A 22,240-nucleotide genomic window follows, 5' to 3' on the forward strand; every position below is an offset into this window, starting at 1 on the left:
TGCCTCCCAAGTGATGGGGTACCATGCCTGGATTTCTCCCTTGTCTGGAACTCTTGATTCTTCTGCTCCTGCCTCCCAAGTGATGGGGTACCATGGCTGGATTTCACGAGGACTTTTGGAAGGTGCTGCTTATTTACTGCACTAAGCTAGCAAATTGAGGTCAGGGCTGGGCCACAGCTCAGTGGTAGAGAACACATGCCAAAACATGTGTCTTGTGTCTTCAGCTCTGTGACACTGGGTTCAAAGAGCTTAATACTTTTTTGGGGGACACAGGGTTTCTCTATGTAGTTTTGTAGCCTAGCAGGGGTTAAAGGTGTGAGCCTCTATTTCCTGAATGCTGGGGTTAAAGGTGTGTGCCACCATTGCCCAGTGCTTAATACATTTTATATAGAGAGGAGGAAAAAATTTTAGGAGAGGGAAAGGGGCCAGGTAGTGGCGTGGTGGTGCACGCCTTTAGTTCCAGCACTTGGGAAGCAGAGACAACTGGAGGTTCGAGGCTAGCCTGGTCTACAGAGTGCATTCCAGGACAGACAGGGCTACACAGAGAAAACTCCCATCTTGAAGGAAAAAAAGAGAGAGAGAGGTGGGAGTGGGTACCAACAAGAAGAGGTATGGGGGAGAAGAGGGGAAGGGTGGGTGAATAAAAAATAAAGCATAAATTGGGCAGTGGTGGCGCATGCCTTTAATCGCAGAGGCAGGTGGATATCTGAGTTCGAGACCAGTCTGGTCTACCAGAGCTAGATCCAGGACAGGCTTGATAGCCACAGAGAAAGTCTGTCTCAGAAAAAAAAAAAAAAAAAGCATAAGGCTGGAACTGGAGAGATGGCTCAGGGTTTAAAAGCACAGGCTGCTCTTTTGTTTGTTTGTTCTTGGAGACCAGAGTTTCTCTGAGTAGTTCTGTCTGAACTAGAACTTGCTCCAGCCAGGCGGTGGTGGCGCACACCTTTAATCCCAGCACTCAGGAGGCAAAGGCAGGCAGATCTCTGTGAGTTCGAGACCAGCCTGGTCTACAAGAGCTAGTTCCAGGACAGGCTCCAAAAACCACAGAGAAACCCTGTCTCGAAAAAACAAAAACAAACAAACAAACAAAAAAAAAACTTGCCCCATAGACCAGGCTGGCCTTGAACTCAGAAATCGGAAATCTGCCTGCCTCTGCCTCCTGGGATAAAGGCATGGGCAACTACCACCTAGCTCACACAGGCTGCTCCGGCAGAAGACCAGGATTCAATTTCCAGCACCAGCTCACCACCACGTCAATACAGTTCCCACAGTTCCCATAGATAGGGTGCTCTCTTCTCGTTTCCAAGGACACTGAATGTGTGCTAGACGAGTTCTCTACCACTGACTATGTCACCTATTTCTGCATATGTTTACTTAGAAATAATTTTGTGTGGCTGGTAAAATGGCTCAGCAGGTCAAAGTGCTTAGCACCCAGGCCTGAGTACTTGAGTTCTGAACCTGGGATCTACAGTAGAAGACAAGCTGCCTCCCAGTTCATTGACTGCCGTACAGACAACATAGCACGTGCACTGTCTGTCATACTCACACATAACACACACTGCACATGAAATACACGCAAAACAAGTCCTGGTCCGGCCGGGTTTAGACCTCTAATCTCAACAGGATTGTAAGTGCCAGCCTATTTTGGGCTTCATCGTGAAACCCTCTCTCATAAAACAAAATGCAAAATGAATGTTCTACCACTGACCCCCAACCCTTAGTGCGGGAGGTTAATAGATCTGAATCTCTTTGAAAACACGTTTCCCTTTTTTCCGCCTATGAACTAGCGACTGTTTCCCAAGTACCTCCAGACTCCCGCACTCCCACCTGCCCAAGTAACGACTTCCTGACCTGGCTGTGTAGTGAGTGGTTAAAGTAAGATTTTGACTGCTCAAGGAACTGTGCCTCAGGCACTTAGGTAATTTTAATTTGCCCAAGGTCACAGAGCTAACCTGCCCTAGGCTTTCTCATTAGGGATCCGAAGTCTCTGGAACTGCTCTGAGTGGGAACTGTAGTGCAGGCACAAAGAAAAGAGACTCTGTCTTGGTTGACACACTTCCCATTGAAAACTATGATGGAGTCTATGGCTATACTAGCCTGAATATGCTTACTTTGTTTTTTAGCAGGTATTATGTATATGTATACAGTATGTACCTCTGCATGCCAGAAGAGGGCACCAGGTCTCATTATAGATGAGTTGCGAGGCACCATGTGGTACCTGGAAATTGAACTAGGACTTATGGAGGAGTGCTCTTAACCTGTGAGTCATCTCTCCAGCCCCAGATATGCTTACTCTTATTAACAAAGCTAAACAGGTTCAAATAACATATCAGCTGAATTTCCTGGCTGTGTGTAGGTCATCAGAGTGCATAGCTCATCCTAAAGCCATGCAGGTCTAAGAACAAGTGGCAAACATGGGTTTGTCTACAAGCACATTCCCGAAGATTGGCTGATAGGAAAATTACGGAGGCTATCGATATAGTTCAGTGATAAGAGTGATAAGAGTACAGGCTTAGCCTGCAGTATGTCTCACTTTAGTTGCTATGATTAGCGGTGGGGTTGGAGAGGTGGTTTAGGGGTTAAGAATACTAGCCCTCTTCCAGAGGACAGGGGTTCAATTCCTAGTACTGACAATGGGCTACCTATAACTTTAGTTCCAGGGTATCTCACTCATCTGGCCACCAAAGGCACCAGGCACTTGGTGTATAAACATGCATGCAAAACACCCACACAAATAAATATTTTTAAAAAGTAGGTGTGGGGGCTGGAGAGATGGCTCAGAGGTTAAGAGCATTGCCTGCTCTTCCAAAGGTCCTGAGTTCAATTCCCAGAAACCACATGGTGGCTCACAACCATCTGTAATGGGGTCTGGTGCCCTCTTCTGGCCTGCAGGCATACACACAGACAGAATATTGTATACATAATAAATAAATTAAAAAAAAAAAAGTAGGTGTGGGCCAGGCGGTGGTAGCACAAGTCTTTAATCCCAGCACTTGGGAGGCAGAGGCAGCTGGATCTCTGTGAGTTCGAGCCCAGCTTGGTCTAAAAAAAATCAAGTTCTAGGACAGCCAGGGCTATTCACAGAGAAACTCTGTCTCAAAAAAGAAAAAGGAAAAAAAAGTGGCTGTGCTGACAAACACACCTAGAGTTCCAGACTGGAGACACTATTCCAGGATGCTGCAAATTCCAGATCAGCTGGGGTTATAGGGTGAGGCCCTATTTAGATAACAAAAGAAGGTAGGGCTTGTGGCGGCACGTGCTTTAATCCCAGCACTCTGGAGGCAGAAGTTGGCAGATCTTTGTGGGTTCTGGGCCAACCTAATCTATAAAATAAGTTCCAGGACACACAGAAACCCTGTCTCCAAAAAAGAAAAAAGAAAAGAAAAACAAAAAGAAGTAAAAATACTGAAGTCTTTGGTGGACATGGACCCAAAACAGGACAAATAGAGTTCCCTGTGGGGTAGTGATGGCACAAGCCCTTAATCTTAGCACTTGGGAGGCAGGTGGGTCTCTGTGAGTTCAAGGTCAACTAGAGCTAGTTCCGGGACCAAAGACTTAGAGAAAACCTGTCTCAAAAAATAAAACAAAACAAAAGTTCCCAATGTTGTTTGATGGTCTCTGAGATTTTCCTTCACAGTTTTCGGGAATGTGCTTGTAGACAAACCCATGTTTGCCACTTGTTCTTAGGCCTGTGCAACCAATCTTGGCTTCAAATAAACTATTTATTTATTTATTATGTATACAACATTCTGCCTCCATGTATGCCCACATGCCAGAAGAGGGCACCAGATCTCATTACAGATGGTTGTGAGCCACCATGTGATCGCTGGGAATTGAACTCAGGCACTCTGGAAGAGCAGCCAGTGCTTTTAACCACTGAGCCCTATCACCAGCCCAAACTTTTGGGTTTTTTTTTTTTTAAGGCTGGGCAGTGATGAACGCATGCTTTTAATCCCAGCACTTGGGAGGCAGAGACAGACGGATCTCTGTGAATTCGAGGCCAGCCTGGTCTACAAGACCTAGTTCCAGGACAGGTTTCAAATCTCTACAGAGAAACCCTTTCTCGAAAAACAAAACAAAAGACATTTTTACATTGATTTCTTCATTTTGTGCTTATGTATGTGTGTGTGTGGATGCACAGGTGTGGATGTCCAAAGACAACTTTAGGGAGTCAGTTCTCAGTCCTTCCACCACACCATCATATGGATTCTGGGGATGGGACCCAGGATTGTTGGCAAAGTACCTTTATTGGCTGAGCCTCTCATTGGCTTCCAAACGTGCACGTGCAGTGTATCTGTAAACCCCACCCCAACTCTGGTCTAAGGAGGGCATCAGATATGGAGTGTTCGGTGTTTGGGTGCTAGATCCTCTGGAAGAGTGGTAAGCAATCTGAATCGCTGAGTATTCCGTCTCCAGCCCCCTCAAATAACCTGAAGTTTTTTAGTAAATTGTTAAAACAAATAGGAAAATACGACGAATGAACAGTAAAGATAGGCATGAAGACTGGGCTGTGGTGGTGCACACCTTTAATCCCAGCTCTCAGGAGGCAGAGGCAGGTGGATTTCTGTGAATTTGAGGTCAGCCTGGTCCACTGAGCGAGTTCCAGGACAGTCAAGACTGTTACACAATGAAACCCTGGGGGGGGGGAGGAGTGGAGAAGAGGTGAGAAAGTGTGAAAATACAGAAAAGGGTCCTGACTGACTGGAATAATCAGAAAAGCTTTCTTACATTTATTTAATAAGGTTCCATGCAGAGACGCAAAGGAAAGAATACTTGTCTTTGGAGGATGGCAAGGATTTCTGGAGCAGTAGCAAAGAAGCTTGGTAGAGACCAACGTAATTGCAGAGAAAGTGGAAAATGCGGTATTTTTAAGAGAAAATTTTGCTCTAGTGCTGCAGTATGATATTAGATGAGGGTTAGTGTCTTGACTGCGAGTGTCCACTTGGGGGTGCTGTTTCAAAACAGCGGCAACTTGAACTAAGGTGAAAGGAAAGTGCAGCAGGTAGAACGTCAAACAAAGAAAGCGGTCTAACATTTGGACAAATTAACACAAACAGAGTGATACGCAAATGTTAACTCTCTCCCTTACTACTGCGTACTCGGCAACTTAGTCTCTGACAGTGCCACAAAACTGAGCCCTACAATCCTCCTTGGGCTCCGACCAGCTTATCTACCTTTAGAGACTACTACTCCCAGGAACCCTCGAGGGAGGTCAGGGTCCCTGTCCTCTTCCAGGGTGCAAGAGTGGTCCGCCGCATGGCCTTCTGGGAGTTGTAGTTCTGCAGTGTCCTTCGGGAGATGTAGTTCCCTTCCCACAATCGGCTGGGCGAGGCGGCGCCGGCGATCAGAGCAGCGCTGGGTGTTCAGGGGCCAAGATGGCGGCGCGCCGGGGACGGAGAGACCGAGTCGCGCCGCCTCCGACCGGGGGCCCGGGTCCTGACCCTGGCGGTGGAGTTCGCGGCGGCGGTTGGACGAGTTGGAGCCAAGCGCCGTATGGGACCGTGGGCACCGTGAGCGCCGCGGAGCAGGTGAGAGCGTGGCCGGCGGCCCGCGGCTGGCAGCAAAGCGGCGTGTGCCGGGCGGTGACACGTGGACGCCACAGGAAAAGGGAGGAAGCACTTGCGTGCCGATGCTGCGGGAGCTGGGTAGGGTTGAGAGGACCTAAGTCGTTTGCTGGGGGTTCACCAGCAGAGGTAGGAACCCTGCGGCAACTCCTGGGGACGCCTGATGGACAGAGTCGGGCGTCGGAAACGTGGCCCTTGCTGGGGCGGCAGGCATTCGGGATTGGACTGGAAGGCTAAGACTCCTTTCTAAGGATGCCGGAGAGAGCTCCACCAGCTTGGCGCCGTAGTTCCTTTTTCGGAGCACGTGGGGTGTGGGGGGGACGATTTTCCCGGGAGAACTTGTCTGCTCCCCCTCCCCCTAGGCGGCGCGGGCGCCCACGTGGGTAGGGCTTGCCGCCGGGGCGGGGGAAGCCCGGGGCGCGGGTCCACATGGGGGCTGGGAAGGGATGTCCACGTGGCTCATGTCCCAGGCTGTCGGGCATCTAGTCTCCGCGCTGGAGCCGCACTGCCGGGAACTGGGTGTGTCTCAGCCTCTCCCGCCATCTCTGGCCTGTGCTGGGGACCTCTGTCCTGGAGGTAAGGGCTGCTAGAGGCAACTTTTCTCAGAGCCTTAGGAGAGTTTTTTTCCCCTCTTGCGTGGGTCTACAACGCCTTCCGTCGGTGGATGGTGGACTTTCCAGATGTTCTCGAAGCGGCGCGACTTCCTAGAAATGTCATTGTGAGGCAAGGGTTGGAGGACTGAGCTGAAGGGCAGTGGAGGAATGAGTTCGTTGAGGCTTCTGTCTGACCGGCTCGGAGTAGGTTGAGTCACAAGACACTGGCGGTTTTGCTTGCCTGAAGTCCAGGGTCATGGGAATGTCAGTTTACCTGGACCTAGCTCTCACTTTTTTTTTTTTTTTTGCATCTTATTTTTTTGGAGGAGATGGTTAAGGCATGCTCCTCCGAACTCACAGATACAACTGCTTGTGAGTTGTGTCTGTGTGAGGCTTTTTGGAATTTTTGATGGAGATAGGAAAAGTTTTACGTGGTTTGAAAACTATTAAATATTAGTTGAATATTTAATGGGGGTCAGGAAGAATTCTGTAAGCGTGTTTCCTTCAGTTATCCTTACTTAAGAGGGTTTTTATCCTGCCCTTCATGGTGGGATTCCAAAAATGTTCAACCAGGTTGGCAGTGAGTGAGCAGGAATTGTGTTCTTGAAGCAGTTTAAGCAGAGTCCTTGACAGCACACACCCCCACCCCCACAAACACAAGTGAAAGTTGGGTTGCAGGCTTCCCAGTAATACAAGGTCCAACAGAACGGCCTAGAGGATAATGACTTTGGGATCAATTACTCTTTTCCTCCAACTTGTAAGAGGTCCCATCTTTTATATGCTGTTCACATCACCATCTGTGAGAAACAGTAGGGATCCAAAATTCAGCTCTAATGTGTTAGATAGTCCGTCAACCCAGTAGTTATCGAGGTGCCATATGTTTACGTGCAGATGTGTTGCTAAACCACGCAGATGTGATCTGTGCGGTCTTCGGTTTAACTCAGGGTGGACAGATAATGAATGAGTGATGGTGGGAGAGAGAAGGAAAGTGCAGTTTCTTTAGGGTTGTGCAGTCATCAGTAGTAATCTTACTTGAAGAGTCTGTGAATGGAAGAGACCCCCAACTGGAAGAGCAGAGCATAAGCCATTATAAGGAGTTTAAATCCATTGCTAAGAGCTGTAAGATACCACTGAAGGGATTTTGTTTGGTTGGTTTTTTTCAAGACAGTGTTTCTCTGTAGTATTGGCTGTCCCAGAACTTGCTCGGTAGAATAGATCAACTTGTCTTTGCCTCCTGAGTGCTGAGATCAAAGATGGCAGCACACACACCCCTCCCCCCATAGCTTTTGAAGAGACTAATGATGGTCCTAGGACATGACTTGATGGTCCTAGAAATGACAGTTTTTGTTGCTTGGGATTCAACTATATGTTAGTGTCTAGATAAAGTGCCTGGACTGGGCTTAGAGGTAGGAGAATCAAAAGTTTAAGGTGAGAATCAAAAGTTTTAGCCTGAGCCGGGCGGTGGTGGCACACGCCTTTAATCCCAACACTCGGGAGGCAGAGGCAGGCGGACCTCTGTGAGTTCGAGACCAGCCTGGTCTACAAGAGCTAGTTCCAGGACAGGCTCCAAAAACCACAGAGAAACCCTGTCTCGAAAAAACCAAAAAAAAAAAGTTTTAGCCTGGTGGAGGTGGCCTGTACCTATAATTCCAGCACTGAGGAGACGGAGGCAGGGGAATATCTGTGAGTTCAAGGCCAACCTAGTCTACAGAGTGAGTTTCAGAATAGAGGGCAGTTTAAGGATAGCTTTGGTTACATAGCAAGTGCAAGACCAGCCTGAGCTACATGAGATTTTTGTCTCCAAAAACAAGATTTAAAGTTGGCTTTGAATTCTGGATGAGCAAACTTGGTGTGAGAAAGCCAACTGAGAGGCTGCTGGAGTTCAGAGTGTTAGTGGGGAGCATGCTTTGTCTTGGACTCAGCCTTGATTGATCTGGACCCCCTGGGATCTACCTTCCCTAGGGATTGTGCAGAGTATGGGTGAAGTGGTTCAAGGGAGATAGATGACTCCATCTTAGCCTCCAGCACCTGCTGAGAGGAGGTGGAGATGATGGTTTACAGGGCTGGACCAGTCTGGCCTGAGCTGGAGAAGGGAGGAGGCAGATGCAAGCTACTGCTCACCTATGACTGTTTGCTGAGCCAGGCACTATTCAGCTTCTGGTTCTAATTACAGGACTGAAGATCTAGGTGGGAGGGGTTAGTCCCTAAAACCTGCTGCCTTTTCACAGCAGCTCTGGGCCTAGACTCCTAGAGCGTCCTCAACCAGCCTTTCCTCCCTGGGCCCTGCAGCTCCAACTCTGAAGAGGATTGGGTGTATCGAGAGGTGTGATCTTTTTCTTTGGAGGAGTCCAAGTACCTCCTCATCTCCCTTTGCTGCAGAAGGGCGTCTTGTTAGTCTGTTGGATTCTGCCCCCAGCCTTTACACCACACTTCCAAGAGCACATATGCATAGTTGGGGCTCTGGCCTCACCAGTTCCATTTTGGGCCTTGCCCATTCCCTGTCTGTGACACTTAACAGGTCTGGGCGGGTCCTGCTTCATGACAAAGCTTAAGATACTGCTAGTTCACAGAAGCATTCGAGGCGGGGCCTCCATCTGTGGAATCAGGCTTTCTCTCTAGCTCTCATTTGGTAGGGGTGGTGAATAATTTCTTCCCTTAGAACTGCTTTCAGCATATTGTGGCTCACCATTGGGTCTACTGGTGTAGCTCAGTTACAGTCTTAGAGTGGGCTCCAGCTCCAAAGAACAGGGAGTGTGGATCTTGTATACAAGATGTTATAAGGCATAATGGGTAAGGAGGGGGGATAGGCCCAGAAGAATATAAGTGAATACATGGATGCAATCCTAAGTATTATTTGCACCAAATGAGTTGGAATCTATTATTTTCCTCTTTTTTTTTTTTTTTTTTTTTTTGGTTTTTCGAGACAGGGTTTCTCTGTGGCTTTGGAGCCTGTCCTGGAACTAGCTCTGTAGACCAGGCTGGTCTCGAACTCACAGTGATCTGCCTGTCTCTGCCTCCCGAGTGCTGGGATTAAAGGCGTGCGCCACCATCGCCCGGCTTATTATTTTCCTCTTTTAAGAAGAGTAATTTTCTTCCTAGCACTCTGGAGGCAGAGACTGGCAGATAGATCTCTGAGTTCGAGGCCAGCTTGGTCTAAAGAGCAAGTTCTAAGACAGGCTCCAAAGCTACAGAGAAAACCTGTCTCGAAAAACCAAAATCAAACAAACAAATAAAAAGTACAGAGAAATCCTGTCTTGAAAAAAAGAAAAAAGAAAAACTTAAACAACAAAAAGGTTTTGGGGGCTCTTGTTTTGGTGTGAGAAACTCTACCTTGTGAGTTCAGGGGACTGGACAGAGAAGTTGAGCCATTTCCATGGCCCAGGGTTATGTTAGGGATTTGATAGGATAGGCAGGATGTGGTTGTCAGGAGGTTGAAAGATTGAAAAGAATATTTTTGAGCTGGTGTGAGACGAGATCAGCCTGGGTGAGGGAGGCCTAAAAAGTCCTCTTTAAAGCCTGGGATTGGAGCTCAGTCCAGAACAGAAGCCTAACGGGGCCTGGGGTGAATTGTGAGTTAGAAGCTTAACTCCCCTGACTGACTTTTCTTTTTTCTCTGGTACCTTTCCCACTGACAGCAGATGACTTTTGTTTTTTTGAGACAGTGTAGTTCTAGCTGCCCTGGAACTCACTCTGTAGACCAGGTTGGCCTTGAGCACAGAAACAATACTGCCTCTGCATCCCTTGCTGGGAGTAAAGGCGTGAACTGCTGCCCACCTAGCAGATAACTTTTTTTTTGTTGTTGTTGTTGTTGTTCTTTTTTTTTTTTTAAATATTTATTTATTTATTATGTATACAATATTCTGTCTGTGTGCATGTCTGCAGGCCAGAAGAAGGCACCAGACCTCTTTACAGATGGTTGTGAGCCACCATGTGGTTGCTGGGAACTGAACTCAAGACCTTTGGAAGAGCAGGCAATGCTCTTAACCACTGAGCCATCTCTCCAGCCCTTGTTGTTGTTTTTCAAGCCAGGGTTTCTCTGTAGCTTTAGAACCTGTTCTAGCTCTTGTAGTCCAGGCTGGCCTCGAACTCACGGAGATTGCCCTGTGCCTCCTGAGTGCTGGGATTAAAGTTGTGGGCCACCTTCTGCCCAGCGCAGATAACTTCTTTTTTTTTTTTTTTTTGTTTTTCGAGACAGGGTTTCTCTGTGGTTTTGGAGCCTGTCCTGGAACTAGCTCTGTAGACCAGGCTGGTCACAGAGATCCGCCTGCCTCTGCCTCCTGAGTGCTGGGATTAAAGGCGTGCGCCACCACCGCCCGGCACGCAGATAACTTCTTAAGATAAACATTTATTTCAGCCGGGCTGTGCTGGCTAAGGCCTCCACAATCCCGGCACTTGGGAGGCTATCTCTGAGTTCAAGGCCAGCCTGGACCTACAAAGCTAGTTCCGGGATAGCCAAGGCTACAAGAAACCTTATCTTGAACCAAATGTTTATTTACTCCTTGTGGTAGGGTTTTTTGTTTGTTTTATTTTTGTTTTTGGAGACAGGGTTTCTCTCAATAGCTTTGGAGCCTGTCCTGGAACTTGCTCTGTAGGCCAGGTTGGCCTCGAATTCACAGAGCTCCAAGTGCTGGAATTAAGGCATGCACCACCACTGCCCTGCATGACGGGGTACAGGGTTTCTTAAATAGATCAGTTTGGTCTGAAATTCACATACAATCCTTCTGCCTCAGTTTTTCCAGTGTTTGTGTTACAGGTGTGTGCTACCTTAAGCAGTCCAGCACTTGGGAGGCAGAGGCAGGCAGATATTTGAGGCCAGCCTGCTCTTGAAAACAAGTTCCAGGACAGCCAGGGCTACATAGAGAAACTCTCTTATCTCCTAAAAGCCTTTATTATCATCATTGCCATCATCGTAGTGTGAGCGTGAGTCCTTTGGAGTACGTGTGGGTCAGTGAGAGGACAACTTTGTGGAGTTGTTTCTTTCCTACAGCTCTGCGTTTTGGGGATTCAATTCCAGTAGGCTTTTGAAGTAAGTACTTGTACTTGCTAGCCAATCTTGATCTTTCTGATGTTCTTACTCCCCAGTTTGATAACGTCTCATGGCTCCAGCTGTTTGTGGGTAGAGTCTGAACTCCGCTCTGCCCAGAACACTGCCAGCCTTGTTGGTGCTTTTGCTTCTGTCTTATACCTCTTTGCCTAGCTAGTCTAGATCTTAGACCGTGGTGGTGATGCTGCTACTTGAGCCCATTGGTGGAGGGCTGGATGTCTGATTTTAATGGGGTTTAGTTAGCTGCTTTCCAAAGGACTTGGGTCTTTCTGACTCACTCTTTCCCTCTTTTGCCTCAGGTCCATGAGGAGGGGGATGACTCTAGCTTTGTCAGTCTTTCTCGACTGGGCCCATCTCTGAGGGATAAAGACCTGGAAATGGAGGAGCTGATACTGCAGGATGAGACACTACTGGGGACCATGCAGAGCTACATGGATGCCTCCCTCATCTCCCTCATTGAGGATTTTGGGAGTCTTGGAGAGGTGAACTGGGGCAAGGCTTGGAGTTCTCTAGACAGGATCTTTGCATGGGCTGTTCTGTCTCCTAATATCTGTGGAGTTGTTTTAGACATGGCTTTGTTCCCAGATCCTTGGCCTATCGGGAAGCTGAGTATTTGAAAGATGTTTTGTGTGGGTCGAGTTAGACTGCAGAATGTCAGACAGGTGCACGAAGGGATGCCTTTAGCTTGGAGCATGCTCCAAAGCTTATCTCCTTTCAGGCTCTTTGACCTATATGTCCAGGAGGTCCTGGTCTGCTTTTGAGCCTAATACTGGTCTATCCCAGGATAGGTTTCTGAATATCTTACCTCTTACGTGAATGTGAGAATGTGAAGCCCAAGCTAAGAGTCAGTTTAATAGGTCTCTGTTAGCACTGGAGTTGAGCGTGTAGGAAAAGATGGGAGCCCATGCGACCTGGAACTCAGATCCTTCTTGCTGGGAGGTTAATTCTCTTGGCATCTAGTTGTTTTTGTGGCTTAGTAGGTTATTAGAGATCTTGGGGGGACCCCTTTTCTTTCTGGAGCAGAGCAGGTTATCTCTGGAGGACCAGAATGAAATGTCGCTGCTCACAGCTCTGACAGAGATCTTGGACAACGCAGATTCTGAGAACCTGTCCCCATTTGACAGCATTCCTGATTCAGAGCTGCTTGTGTCTCCTCGCGAGAGTTCCTCTGTGAGTATGAGAGGGTGGGATGTGGCTAGTACACAGGTCACAGCTACATCTGTAAGCCTCTTCATATAACTCTGCACAAACTGATTTGGGGTGTCTCTCTTTTTAGCTCCACAAGCTACTCACTCTTTCTCGGACACCCCCAGAACATGACCTAATCACTCCAGTTGACCCTTTGGGGCCTAGCACAGGCAGTAGTAGGATGAGTGGGGTAAGCCCGACCTGGGGACCTTCATGAACTCACGGTTTGGGGAGGACATAGGGACAGTCTGGGGAGGACAAAGGGACAGTCTGGAAAGCATGTCTTGAGGAATGCCTTTTGAGCCTGCTCTTCTCTCCTGCAGGTAGAGATGTCCCTTGCAGATTCTCCTTGGGACTTTTCTCCACCTCCTTTCTTGGAAACTTCTTCCCCTAAGCTACCTAGCTGGAGACCCTCAAGACCAAGACCTCGATGGGGTCAGTCCCCTGTCCCACAGCAGCGCAGTGATGGAGAAGAGGAGGAGGAGGTTGCCAGCTTCAGTAGGCAGATGCTTGCTGGAGAACTAGACAACTCTGTGAACAACTTGGACTTCCCCATGCACCTGGCATGCCCAGAGGAAGAAGACAAGCCAACAGCAGCAGAGGTGGCAGTGTCAGCACCTGCTGATGAGAGCATCTCCTCCCTGAGTGAGCTGGTACGCGCCATGCATCCCTACTGCTTGCCCAACCTCACACACTTGGCATCACTTGAGGATGAGCTTCAGGAACAGGTGGATGATTTGACAGCTCCTGAGGGTTGTGTGGTGCTGGAGATAGTGGGCCAGGCAGCCACAGCTGGTGATGACCTGGAGATCCCGGTTGTGGTGCGCCAGATTCCTTCTGGATCCCAGTCTCTGCTCTTGGATGAGTCTGTAGGGGCCAGTCCTGCCTTGCAGCTACTCATGCCCACCATGGAGGCCAGGATGGAAGCAGCTGTGCCTAAGGTTGTCCCTTGCCCTGATCAAGAAGAATTATCATTGAACTCTGCCTGCTTATTGGAGCCCAGGGAAATCATGGAGTCATTGGCACCCAAGGAGCTTCAGAACCTACCTGCCAGTGCAATTCAGGGTTCTCAGAGAGTTCCCAGAAAGGGCAGGAAGAAGAGCAAGGAACAGCCGGCAGCCTGTTTGGAAGGTTATACCAGGAGACTGAGATCATCTTCTCGTGGACAGTCTACTGTGGCTACAGAGGTGAACTCTCAGGCAGGTAACTTACAGAAACAGCCTCAGGAAGAACTGCAGAGAGAGGCTGGAGCTCCTCAGAGCAGGGGGAAGCCACGGGCCTGGGCTCGGGCCTGGGCAGCTGCCTTGGAGAAGCCTGAGTCTGAGAACTTAGAGAGAAGTGCAGGACGGGATAGCCCTGCTGAAGAAGATGCCCTTGACCTCTGCCCTAAGCTGGTTGATACTAGCCAAGCTGACCCCATACCAGTTGACTCTGTTGAAGCTGATGCAGCTGCAGTTACGCATGCTATAGCTGACTGTATACCTGTTGACCAGGCTTCAGCTAGTACAGAACTGATTGGTCCTCTCTCGGTAGACCCAATGCTGACTGACAGGACAGGAATTAAACCTGCAGTGTCTATTCCCACTTCAGTTAACTTGTCTCCAGCTGGTGCTGTCCCAGCTAACACAGTGACAATTGACTCTGTTCCACATGACCTGGCTCCAGTAGACCCTGTGCTAGTTAAGCACAGACCAACCGACCCTAGACGTGCTGCAGCAGCAGCAGCTCAGGGGACTCGTCTTTCCCTAGATTCCTCAGCCCACCCCAAGGTTGCAGGTCCTCTGAAGGTGGAAGGTAGCACCAGCGCTACAACCCAGGAAGCCAGACCTCGACCTCTCAGCCTGTCTGAGTACCGCCAGCGAAGGCAGCAAAGACAAACAGAAGCAGAAGGCAGGAATTCTCAGCCCCCCGCTGGCAAGTGGCCTAGTCTCCCAGAGACCCCCACAGGGCTGGCCGATATCCCTTGTCTTGTTCCACCAGCCCCAGCCAAGAAGACAGCTCCACAGAGAAGCTCTGTACCAGAGACTTGTTTTGTGTCTGTGGGTATCAACCCTGCTTCCCCTACTCCTGAGCCTTCTGCAAGCAAACCTATGGTTTCCGTTCACTCGGAACAGGTGCTGTCTCATGAGATGCCACTTCCAGTTAGACCGCCCCATCCTACCTTGCAGTCTGTGTCTCCTGCTGGGCCCATCCCTTCCACAGTGCCCTCTCCTTTGCCTTTCCCTCCAGGCATACTTCCTTTGCTTCCTCTTCCTTCAAGTGGCCATGGAGTCCCTAGTCTGCCCCCACCTCCCTTGCAACCACCTGGACTTCCAGTGTCCATGAGACAAATACCACCTGATCCCTATACTCATTATGCCCCTGTGCCACCCTGGCCTTGTTATCCCTCTGTGTCCCCTTCTGGCTATCCTTGTCTGCCCCCACAACCAACGGTGCCCATGGTGTCTGGTACTCCTGGTACCTATGCTGTACCCCCAACTTGCAATGTGCCTTGGGTACCCACTCCTGCTCCAGTTTCACCTTACAGCTCCAGCTGTGCCTATGGGCACATGGGATGGGGCCCTGGGCCTCAACAGCCTCCGTTCTGGTCTACTGTTTCTCCACCTCCTTTGTCTTCAGCGTCTACTGGAAGAGCTGTTCCCCCATCCAATGTGGAACCTAGTAGTAATCCAGCTGGTTCTCCTGAAGATGAACTTCCTGTGCCAGTGACTCCTTCCCTAAGTTCTGGGCCAGGCAGCCCCATAGCTCCACCGGTCGAGCCTACGAAACTGGAGGTTCAGCCAGTGCCTGTGTCTCCCCAGCCAAAACACAAAGTGTCTACCCTGGTACAAAGTCTCCAGGTCAAGACTTCACCATGTCTATCTACTGAGTGTGTAGTTGGTGAGTCTGCATCAGAGAGGCTAAAGCCTGAGGCTCAGGAGAACAGAGCCAAGGAAAAGCCCCTCTCTGCAACTGTCAAGGCTGGTCCCATACCAAGGCAGAGTACTGCTCCAAAGCTGCCTGCTGTCCATCCAGCCCGACTAAGAAAACTGTCCTTCCTGCCTACTCCACGTTCTCAGGGGTCTGAGGACGTGGTACAGGCATTCATCAGTGAGATTGGTGAGTGACAGAATGCAGTTGGTATGAGAAAGGTACAGGGGCTGTCTACAAGTGTTGTTCACCAGCCAGAAGGAATGCCTTCCATGAGGCTGCCTTTTATTGGATTTCTTTGGGAGTGTTCTGAGATACGGAGCTCTAGTTATATTGGAATTCTTGCTGTGTGCTGCTCCCTTGGTTCATTTACTTTGGACAGGGAGGCATGGAAAGGGACAACTGGGACTTATAGGACCTGTGAACTCAGTTGATCAGGCTGGATGCTAATCCTCTTGTATTCCTTCACAGGAATTGAAGCATCAGACCTGTCCAGTCTATTGGAGCAGTTTGAGAAATCAGAAGGTGAGGGCACCTAGGTCGTTTAGTTTTCACTTTTTTTTTTTTTTTAACGCTTCCTTTTGGTTTAGTCTTGTAGTAGCTTAAACTGAGATAGAGAAAGAGTAGGGGCAATCTCAACCACCAGGAGAGCCTCCTCATTGGTCACAGGGAGGCAGCATTTCCCCTGGGAGAGTAATCTAACCTAGGGACATGGTAGGATAGCATAAGTAATTGAAAGAGTAAATATGGAGAGAGTGTTGGAAGGTTGGGATTGGATGGGGATTTTTTTTCTAGAGGGAGACAGCTCTTTGGTTGAGCTTTGAGAGGTCGGATCTCATACATGGTATATAAGGCAGAAGGAGGTAAAGGATGATTCGTATAAGATGCTTTTGGAAGGCAATGAAGAGCTTGATTTTCTGAAGCTAGGTGCTGTGGAGATTACTGATTGTCTTCTAGAGGAGCTCATGGTAGAATTGGGGAGAGAATCTGCACAGATAATTTGAGTTGATAACATATCTGTAGGTTATAAACAGAACAGCGTGACAGGTAGGCTTTGTGTTAGAGATGGAGTTTCATGGGAGAACCTATGCTTAGCCTGTGCATGGTTTTGGATTTATTTGCTAGATAGTCTAGTATCGAGTGTGGTGTGTGCCTTTGATCCCAGCACTGGGAAGCAGATCTCTGAGCTCAAGCCCAGCCTGGTTTATGTGGGGAGTTCTAGGCCTGTTGGGCTCCATAGTGAGACCCTATTCCAGTTTATGGCTAGGACATTAGGTAGGTAGATCATGTTGAACCTTTACTACTGGGCTCATCAGTTTGGACTCTGACTCAGAATCAGTGGGGAATGGGTGTTTCTGAGCAGAAGGGAAATAACTAAATGTCATTATCTACATAGCACTGGAGGAACTGGATCTGAGCTTAGCGGGGCTATTGTAGGCAAGGCTGGCTTCTTCCTCTGGGTATCAGAATGCACTTCTATGCCACCTCAGTTTGGAACATCTGGTTGGGCTTTTAACTAATATGATTTCTTTACAGCCAAAAAGGAGTGTCCTCTCCCGGCTCCTGCTGACAGCCTGGCTGTAGGAAACTCAGGGTGAGTATGGAGATGTGAGCGAGTTACCCTACAGCTGTTGGTCAGCAGCCGGCAGCACTCCAGGACTCCAGCTGGACACTTGTGGCAGAGATGTCCCATCGACTCTAGTTCTTCCCCATTTCTGTCCCCTGCTCTTTTACCACCAGACTCTGTCTTGGGTGATGAGGTTGGGGAGGGTATGTACTACCAGGAATTCCAAATGCCTTGGCGATGCCTCTTACAATTTGTAATTTGGCAAATTATGTCTTCTGGATTTCTTCCCCTCTGTTGTCAGGCTTTGGGCTTGTTCAGTGCTGGTGATGGGGTCACTTAAAGTAGTGGGGGATTGCTGGGGCTTCCCCTAACTCCCTGAAGGACACAAGCACCTGAACCTCTTTACTTCCTGGTATTCTAAGAATGAGAGGCGTCATTTTTCACATTCCACACTGATTTCAGTTAGAGTTTTTAAGAGTTTTGTAGGCAAGGCTCCTCATTGAAGCTCCTGGCCAGCCTGCCTCCCCAGATTTGGCAGAACTGAATAGGCCCAGTCTACAGCATGGTCATTATGGCCCTTTTGTGCTAGAAAATGACCATGGGGTAGTTTGGGCATCCCGTTTTTCTCTGCTACACCTTTTTCATTGCTTTGTGAGGAGAGCAGATAATACAAGATATTGAGGCAATGAATCAGGTTTTCCCTTTTCCCCCCTGCCAGCAGCATTGACACTCCCCAGGAGAAGAGACCCCTAGACCGGTTACAAGCCCCAGAACTGGCCAACGTGGCAGGTGGGTTCAGGTTGAACTCTTAGTCTGTGCAGCACGTGTGCAGTAGCTGCTGTACATCAGTGTGTGTAGACAATGGGGTACAGACATCTGATCTTTGTGGTTGAGTTCATGGTCAAGGGGGCAGATGTGTTGATCATCAGAGATGTATTCAGTAGGCTGTGAGGGGTAGTGGGGGATGGGGTTATCACTGAGCTGAGGCTTGAGAATAATCAGTCAGATGGTGGCTTTTAGGGAATTGAGCAACCTGACTGAAGTACAGAAGCAACTAGCTTGTTAAGTTTTGCAGCACTGTAAGTGGTGTGATTTGATCTGGAGAGTAGAGACTGATTAGGGTAGTGGACAGAGCAAAAGCAAAAGTTTAGGCTGAGTGACTAAACAAGAGGTCCAATTATGGACTGTGAATGCTATATTAAGCTGGTTGGACTTCATCCTGTGTATGTACTGAAGAAAGAATTAAAAAAGCATTCTCAGCCTGGTTTTTTAATGGTTTGTCTAGCAAGGATCTAGATAACAGGTATGGAGCTGGAAGGGAAGTGGGTAAGTTTATGGCGCGAGCCTAGGCAAGATGCAAACTAGACATTAGATAATGCTAGTTAGAGGGGTGGATTTAAGCATGAAAATGATTGGTAAATGAGCTAGAGCCTGGTCACTAGGTAGTTTTAGGTAGTTAGTGGCTGATGTGTAGTTACAGCATGAGAGAAGTGGGGCTGTTGTTGTTGATACCTAGTGTACTCTGAGAAGTGGGGTCTTGAGCCTAGGTACACAGAATTGAGAGTATAGAACTGGATCTCACCCTGCTATCTCCATCCTCCCTCCCCCCCACAGGGCTCACCCCTCCAGCTACCCCTCCCCACCAGTTATGGAAGCCCTTGGCTGCTGTCTCACTGTTGGCCAAATCTCCTAAATCTACCGCCCAGGAGGAAACCCTGAAGCCTGAAGGAGTTACAGAGGCCAAACATCCAGCTGCAGCCTGCCTCCAAGAAAGGGTCCATGGCCCTAGTCCTATCCATGTGGGCTCTGGGGACCATGATTATTGTGTCCGAAGCAGGACACCCCCAAAAAAGATGCCTACCCTAGTCATTCCAGAGGTAGGCTCCCGATGGAATGTCAAGCGCCATCAGGACATCACCATCAAACCCGTCTTGTCATTGGGCCCAGCTGCTCCCCTACTTCCATGCACGACTTCCCAGGAGCCACTTGATCACAGGACTAGCAGTGAGCAGGCAGAGCCTTCAGCGCCTTGTCTTGCCCCGTCCACCTTGCTGTCTCCTGAGGCCTCACCCTGCCGGAAAGACATGAACACTAGGACTCCCTCTGAGCCCCCAGGCAAGCAGCGGTCAATGCGCTGTTACCGAAAAGCCTGCAGATCAGTCAGTCCCCCAGGTCGGGGCTGGCAGGGCCGTCGTGGCCGCAGCAGTCGCTCTGTCAGCTCTGGGTCCAACCGGACCAGCGAAGCATCCTCATCTTCATCGGTGTCTTCCTCATCCCGATCCCGGTCCAGGTCCCTCTCCCCCCCCCACAAGAGGTGGCGAAGGTGAGCTTTGTTGGCCTCTTAGATTCTTTCCATTTGAGAAGCTCATGAACTCTTTTGTAGTTTACTTTGAAAAGGCTATGGGTTAACTAGTGTACTTTCCAGTCTCTAAGGCTGAAGGTTCTGTCTTTGGCTTTTGTCTTCCTTTTTGTGGCCTGTTAGAGGCAAGCTGTGGGGCCATCCTGTGTTGGAGTCTGGGATAGTGCTGAAATTTTCTGCTTCCTTGAGATGGGCCTTGGGTAGACTGTTACGTTTGATCTTGACTGTGATTACTTAACACTATTATTATCGGTGCTCATACATAGTGTTTTCTTGGTGTTAATGCAGGATAGTGGGTTACCCTTAAATGCTGGTGAGATGGCTCACTAGATAAAGATGCATGCTTGGTGACCTGAGTTTGATCCTGGGACCACATGGTGGAGTGAGAAAAATAATTCTTGAAAGTCGTCCTCTGACCTCTGCGTGTATGCTGTGGCACAGCTCACACACTACAGATTAATGTAAAAACAAAGGAAAAGAATTCTCGTGGGATGATGCTGCAGTTGTAGCTCAGTAGAGTGCCTGCCTAGCATGCATGAAGCCCTGGATTTGATTCCCATGTATACTACATACGTGTTACATGCCTGGAATCCTAGCACTGAGGAGATGGAGGCAGAAAGATCACAAGTCAAATTATCCTTGGCAACATTCAGAGTTTGGGACCAGTATGTGAGGTGCTGTGTTTTAGCACTGGTGCTGGTCTCCAAAAATGGCTGTGAACGGTAGTTCTGGCATGGTAATCTCCTTTCTCGTTCGCCTTGGGTGGGGAGATGGCGAGGGAGGGGGGGGTTACAGTTAGAACGCAGACTCTGGTATCCTGCTCCAGCACTGCAATAAAGTAACTGTCCAAACCAGGCTTAGCTAGCTTTCCGTTTCCTGAGTGCCTCTATTTTTCTTTCTGAGTTCAGTGTTCTCCCATTTTCAGTGGAAATCGTGGTAAATGAAGCTCAATAGTAACAGCTGTGTCAAGTCTGTGACGACCCTAGGTATAATCCTCAGTACCACAAATAAGTATGCGTGCTGGGTACAGTAGCACAATTCCAGTGCTGGCAAGGCAGAGGTAGGAAAATCATAAGTTCAAGGGCAGCTTGGGCTGCCTAGTGAGACCCCGAAAAGGGGTAATAAAAATGCCATTTAAAACTACTTAGTGTATATAAAATTCTATGAAGTGTTTCCCATCTGTCATCTGCGAAGAAAACTTGGAACGTTTCTGCTCTCCTTTATCGGGGGTCCTGAGCTTCCTGCCAGGGAGGCAAGTCAGCCTGGCTGAGGTAATGGAACTTATCTGCATCATTCCCATCATTCCTATGTCCTTTATTCCAGGTCCAGCTGCAGTTCCTCTGGACGTTCGAGAAGATGTTCATCCTCTTCATCATCTTCATCCTCTTCTTCCTCATCATCCAGTTCCAGAAGCCGTTCTCCCTCTCTGTCCCCTCGCCGAAGTGACCGAAGGCGGCGGTGAGCATGAGCAAATGTTTGAGTGCAATGCATCTAGGATGCACATGTCTGAGAGTTCTGAGTCTTGAATTGTGTCTGGGGGCTGATGGGACTTTTCTTGTCAGGTACAGCTCTTACCGTTCAAATGACCATTACCAAAGGCAGAGAGTGCTGCAGAAGGAGCGTGCAATAGTGAGTAGAGAAGCCAGGCATGGGAGGAGGGGTTGACCTGTTCCAAGAGCACACTTATCAGCAGCTGCAGCTCTGCTCCCAGAGTGACTTTTTCCTTGTCTGACACAGGAAGAGAGAAGGGTGGTCTTCATTGGGAAGATACCTGGCCGCATGACTCGGTCAGAGCTGAAACAGAGATTCTCTGTTTTTGGAGAGATTGAGGAGTGCACCATTCATTTTCGTGTCCAAGGGTAAGCTTGCTCTTTACGAGGGTAGAATGTTTGTTCTGTTATGTTCATATCCTTGATGCTCCTGTCTTTCTGTGTTCTGTTGTGCTGGGCTGTGTGGGGTCACTTTTATTTTTTTAAGATCAGAGGGTTGACCATTGGGGAAATGAGAAGCACCTGTATACTCTGGGGTGCCGAGTCTGCTTCATAACCTGTGTGCAAATGGCTCACCCTCTCCACTAGTGACAACTATGGTTTCGTCACTTACCGTTACGCTGAAGAGGCATTTGCAGCCATCGAAAGTGGCCACAAGTTGCGGCAGGCAGATGAGCAGCCCTTTGATCTCTGCTTTGGGGGCCGCAGGCAGTTCTGCAAAAGGAGTTACTCTGATCTTGGTGAGTGTTGGAAGAGGGCTTGGACTTGGACATGTGTCATCTCCTCTCCAGAAGGGTTTCTCTGTAGCTTTGGAGCCCGTCCCGGAACTAGCTCTTGTAGACCAGGTTGGCCTCGAACTCACAGAGGTCCACCTGCTTCTGCCACCTTAGTGCTGGGATTAAAGGCATGTGCCACCACAGCCCAGCTTCTCAAATATTTGAGAGTAAACCTAGTACCATCTGACATACAAAGACCCCAAAGGAGTGTGGTAAGAGGGAGTGTACTCTCCCACACCTCTGTACAAGCAGGGTAGTTTTGCTCCATCTGCTACTGGTATGAGCCATGGCTCCATTTGAAAACCATGTTACTTGAGAACTGTGGTAAGAGATCTAAGTGTTTGTTCCTCTTTGCTCTGTAGACTCCAATCGGGAAGACTTTGATCCTGCTCCCGTGAAGAGCAAATTTGATTCTCTTGACTTTGATACATTATTGAAACAGGCCCAGAAGAACCTGAGGAGGTAACCCTGGGCACTCCTCTCCCACCCATTTTCTCTGGAGGTGCCCAACCTCCTCCACTCCCCTCCCCACTCTAGGGGGAGAGCTGCTAGTGTGGAAATGACTGTTTTATAAATAAATGGAAAAAAGTGAAATAAAAATGTGTTAAAACCGGGATTTTTAAGTGGTATTTTTTTTAAATAACAGATATTGAACAAATTAACTTGCATTTCTAGGTAATAAACATGGACTGTGGAGAATTTCCAAGTGTTGTTCTTCCTTTTGTGTGTGCTAATGTCACGTGTACTTA

At 48.7% G+C, this 22,240-nt stretch overlaps 1 protein-coding gene across 8 annotated transcripts; it reads left to right on the forward strand.

The window, feature by feature from the left end:
- Positions 1-4,752: 4,752 nt before the first annotated feature.
- Positions 4,753-22,107, forward strand: Pprc1 (peroxisome proliferator-activated receptor gamma, coactivator-related 1). 8 transcript variants are annotated; one of them, XM_026781391.1, is made up of 14 exons: positions 4,753-5,528; positions 11,501-11,683; positions 12,222-12,371; positions 12,478-12,579; positions 12,713-15,488; positions 15,771-15,824; positions 16,836-16,893; positions 17,585-17,655; positions 18,481-19,189; positions 20,549-20,683; positions 20,788-20,854; positions 20,963-21,084; positions 21,304-21,455; positions 21,854-22,107. In XM_026781391.1, the coding sequence occupies exons 1-14, from the start codon at positions 5,376-5,378 to the stop codon at positions 21,955-21,957; spliced, it is 4,836 nt and encodes a 1,611-aa protein (XP_026637192.1). In that variant the 5' UTR covers positions 4,753-5,375; the 3' UTR covers positions 21,958-22,107. The 8 variants fall into 8 exon arrangements, with proteins under 8 accessions (XP_026637192.1, XP_026637193.1, XP_005352448.1 ...); XM_026781392.1 differs by having other exon boundaries at positions 17,588-17,655; XM_005352391.3 differs by having other exon boundaries at positions 4,754-5,528; positions 12,225-12,371.
- Positions 22,108-22,240: the final 133 nt, after the last annotated feature.

Source organism: Microtus ochrogaster, chromosome 8, assembly GCF_000317375.1.
Source record: "Microtus ochrogaster isolate Prairie Vole_2 chromosome 8, MicOch1.0, whole genome shotgun sequence".
Classification (NCBI taxonomy): Eukaryota; Metazoa; Chordata; class Mammalia; order Rodentia; family Cricetidae; genus Microtus; species Microtus ochrogaster.

Coding starts and splice junctions, on each gene's coding strand:
- Pprc1 (XM_026781391.1), top strand. CDS start 5,376: ATGGCGGCGCGCCGGGGACGGAGAGACCGAGTCGCGCCGCCTCCGACC. Junction 15,825..16,835: donor GCAGTTTGAGAAATCAGAAG/GTGAGGGCACCT, acceptor ATTTCTTTACAG/CCAAAAAGGAGTGTCCTCTC. Junction 20,855..20,962: donor TGCAGAAGGAGCGTGCAATA/GTGAGTAGAGAA, acceptor TGTCTGACACAG/GAAGAGAGAAGGGTGGTCTT.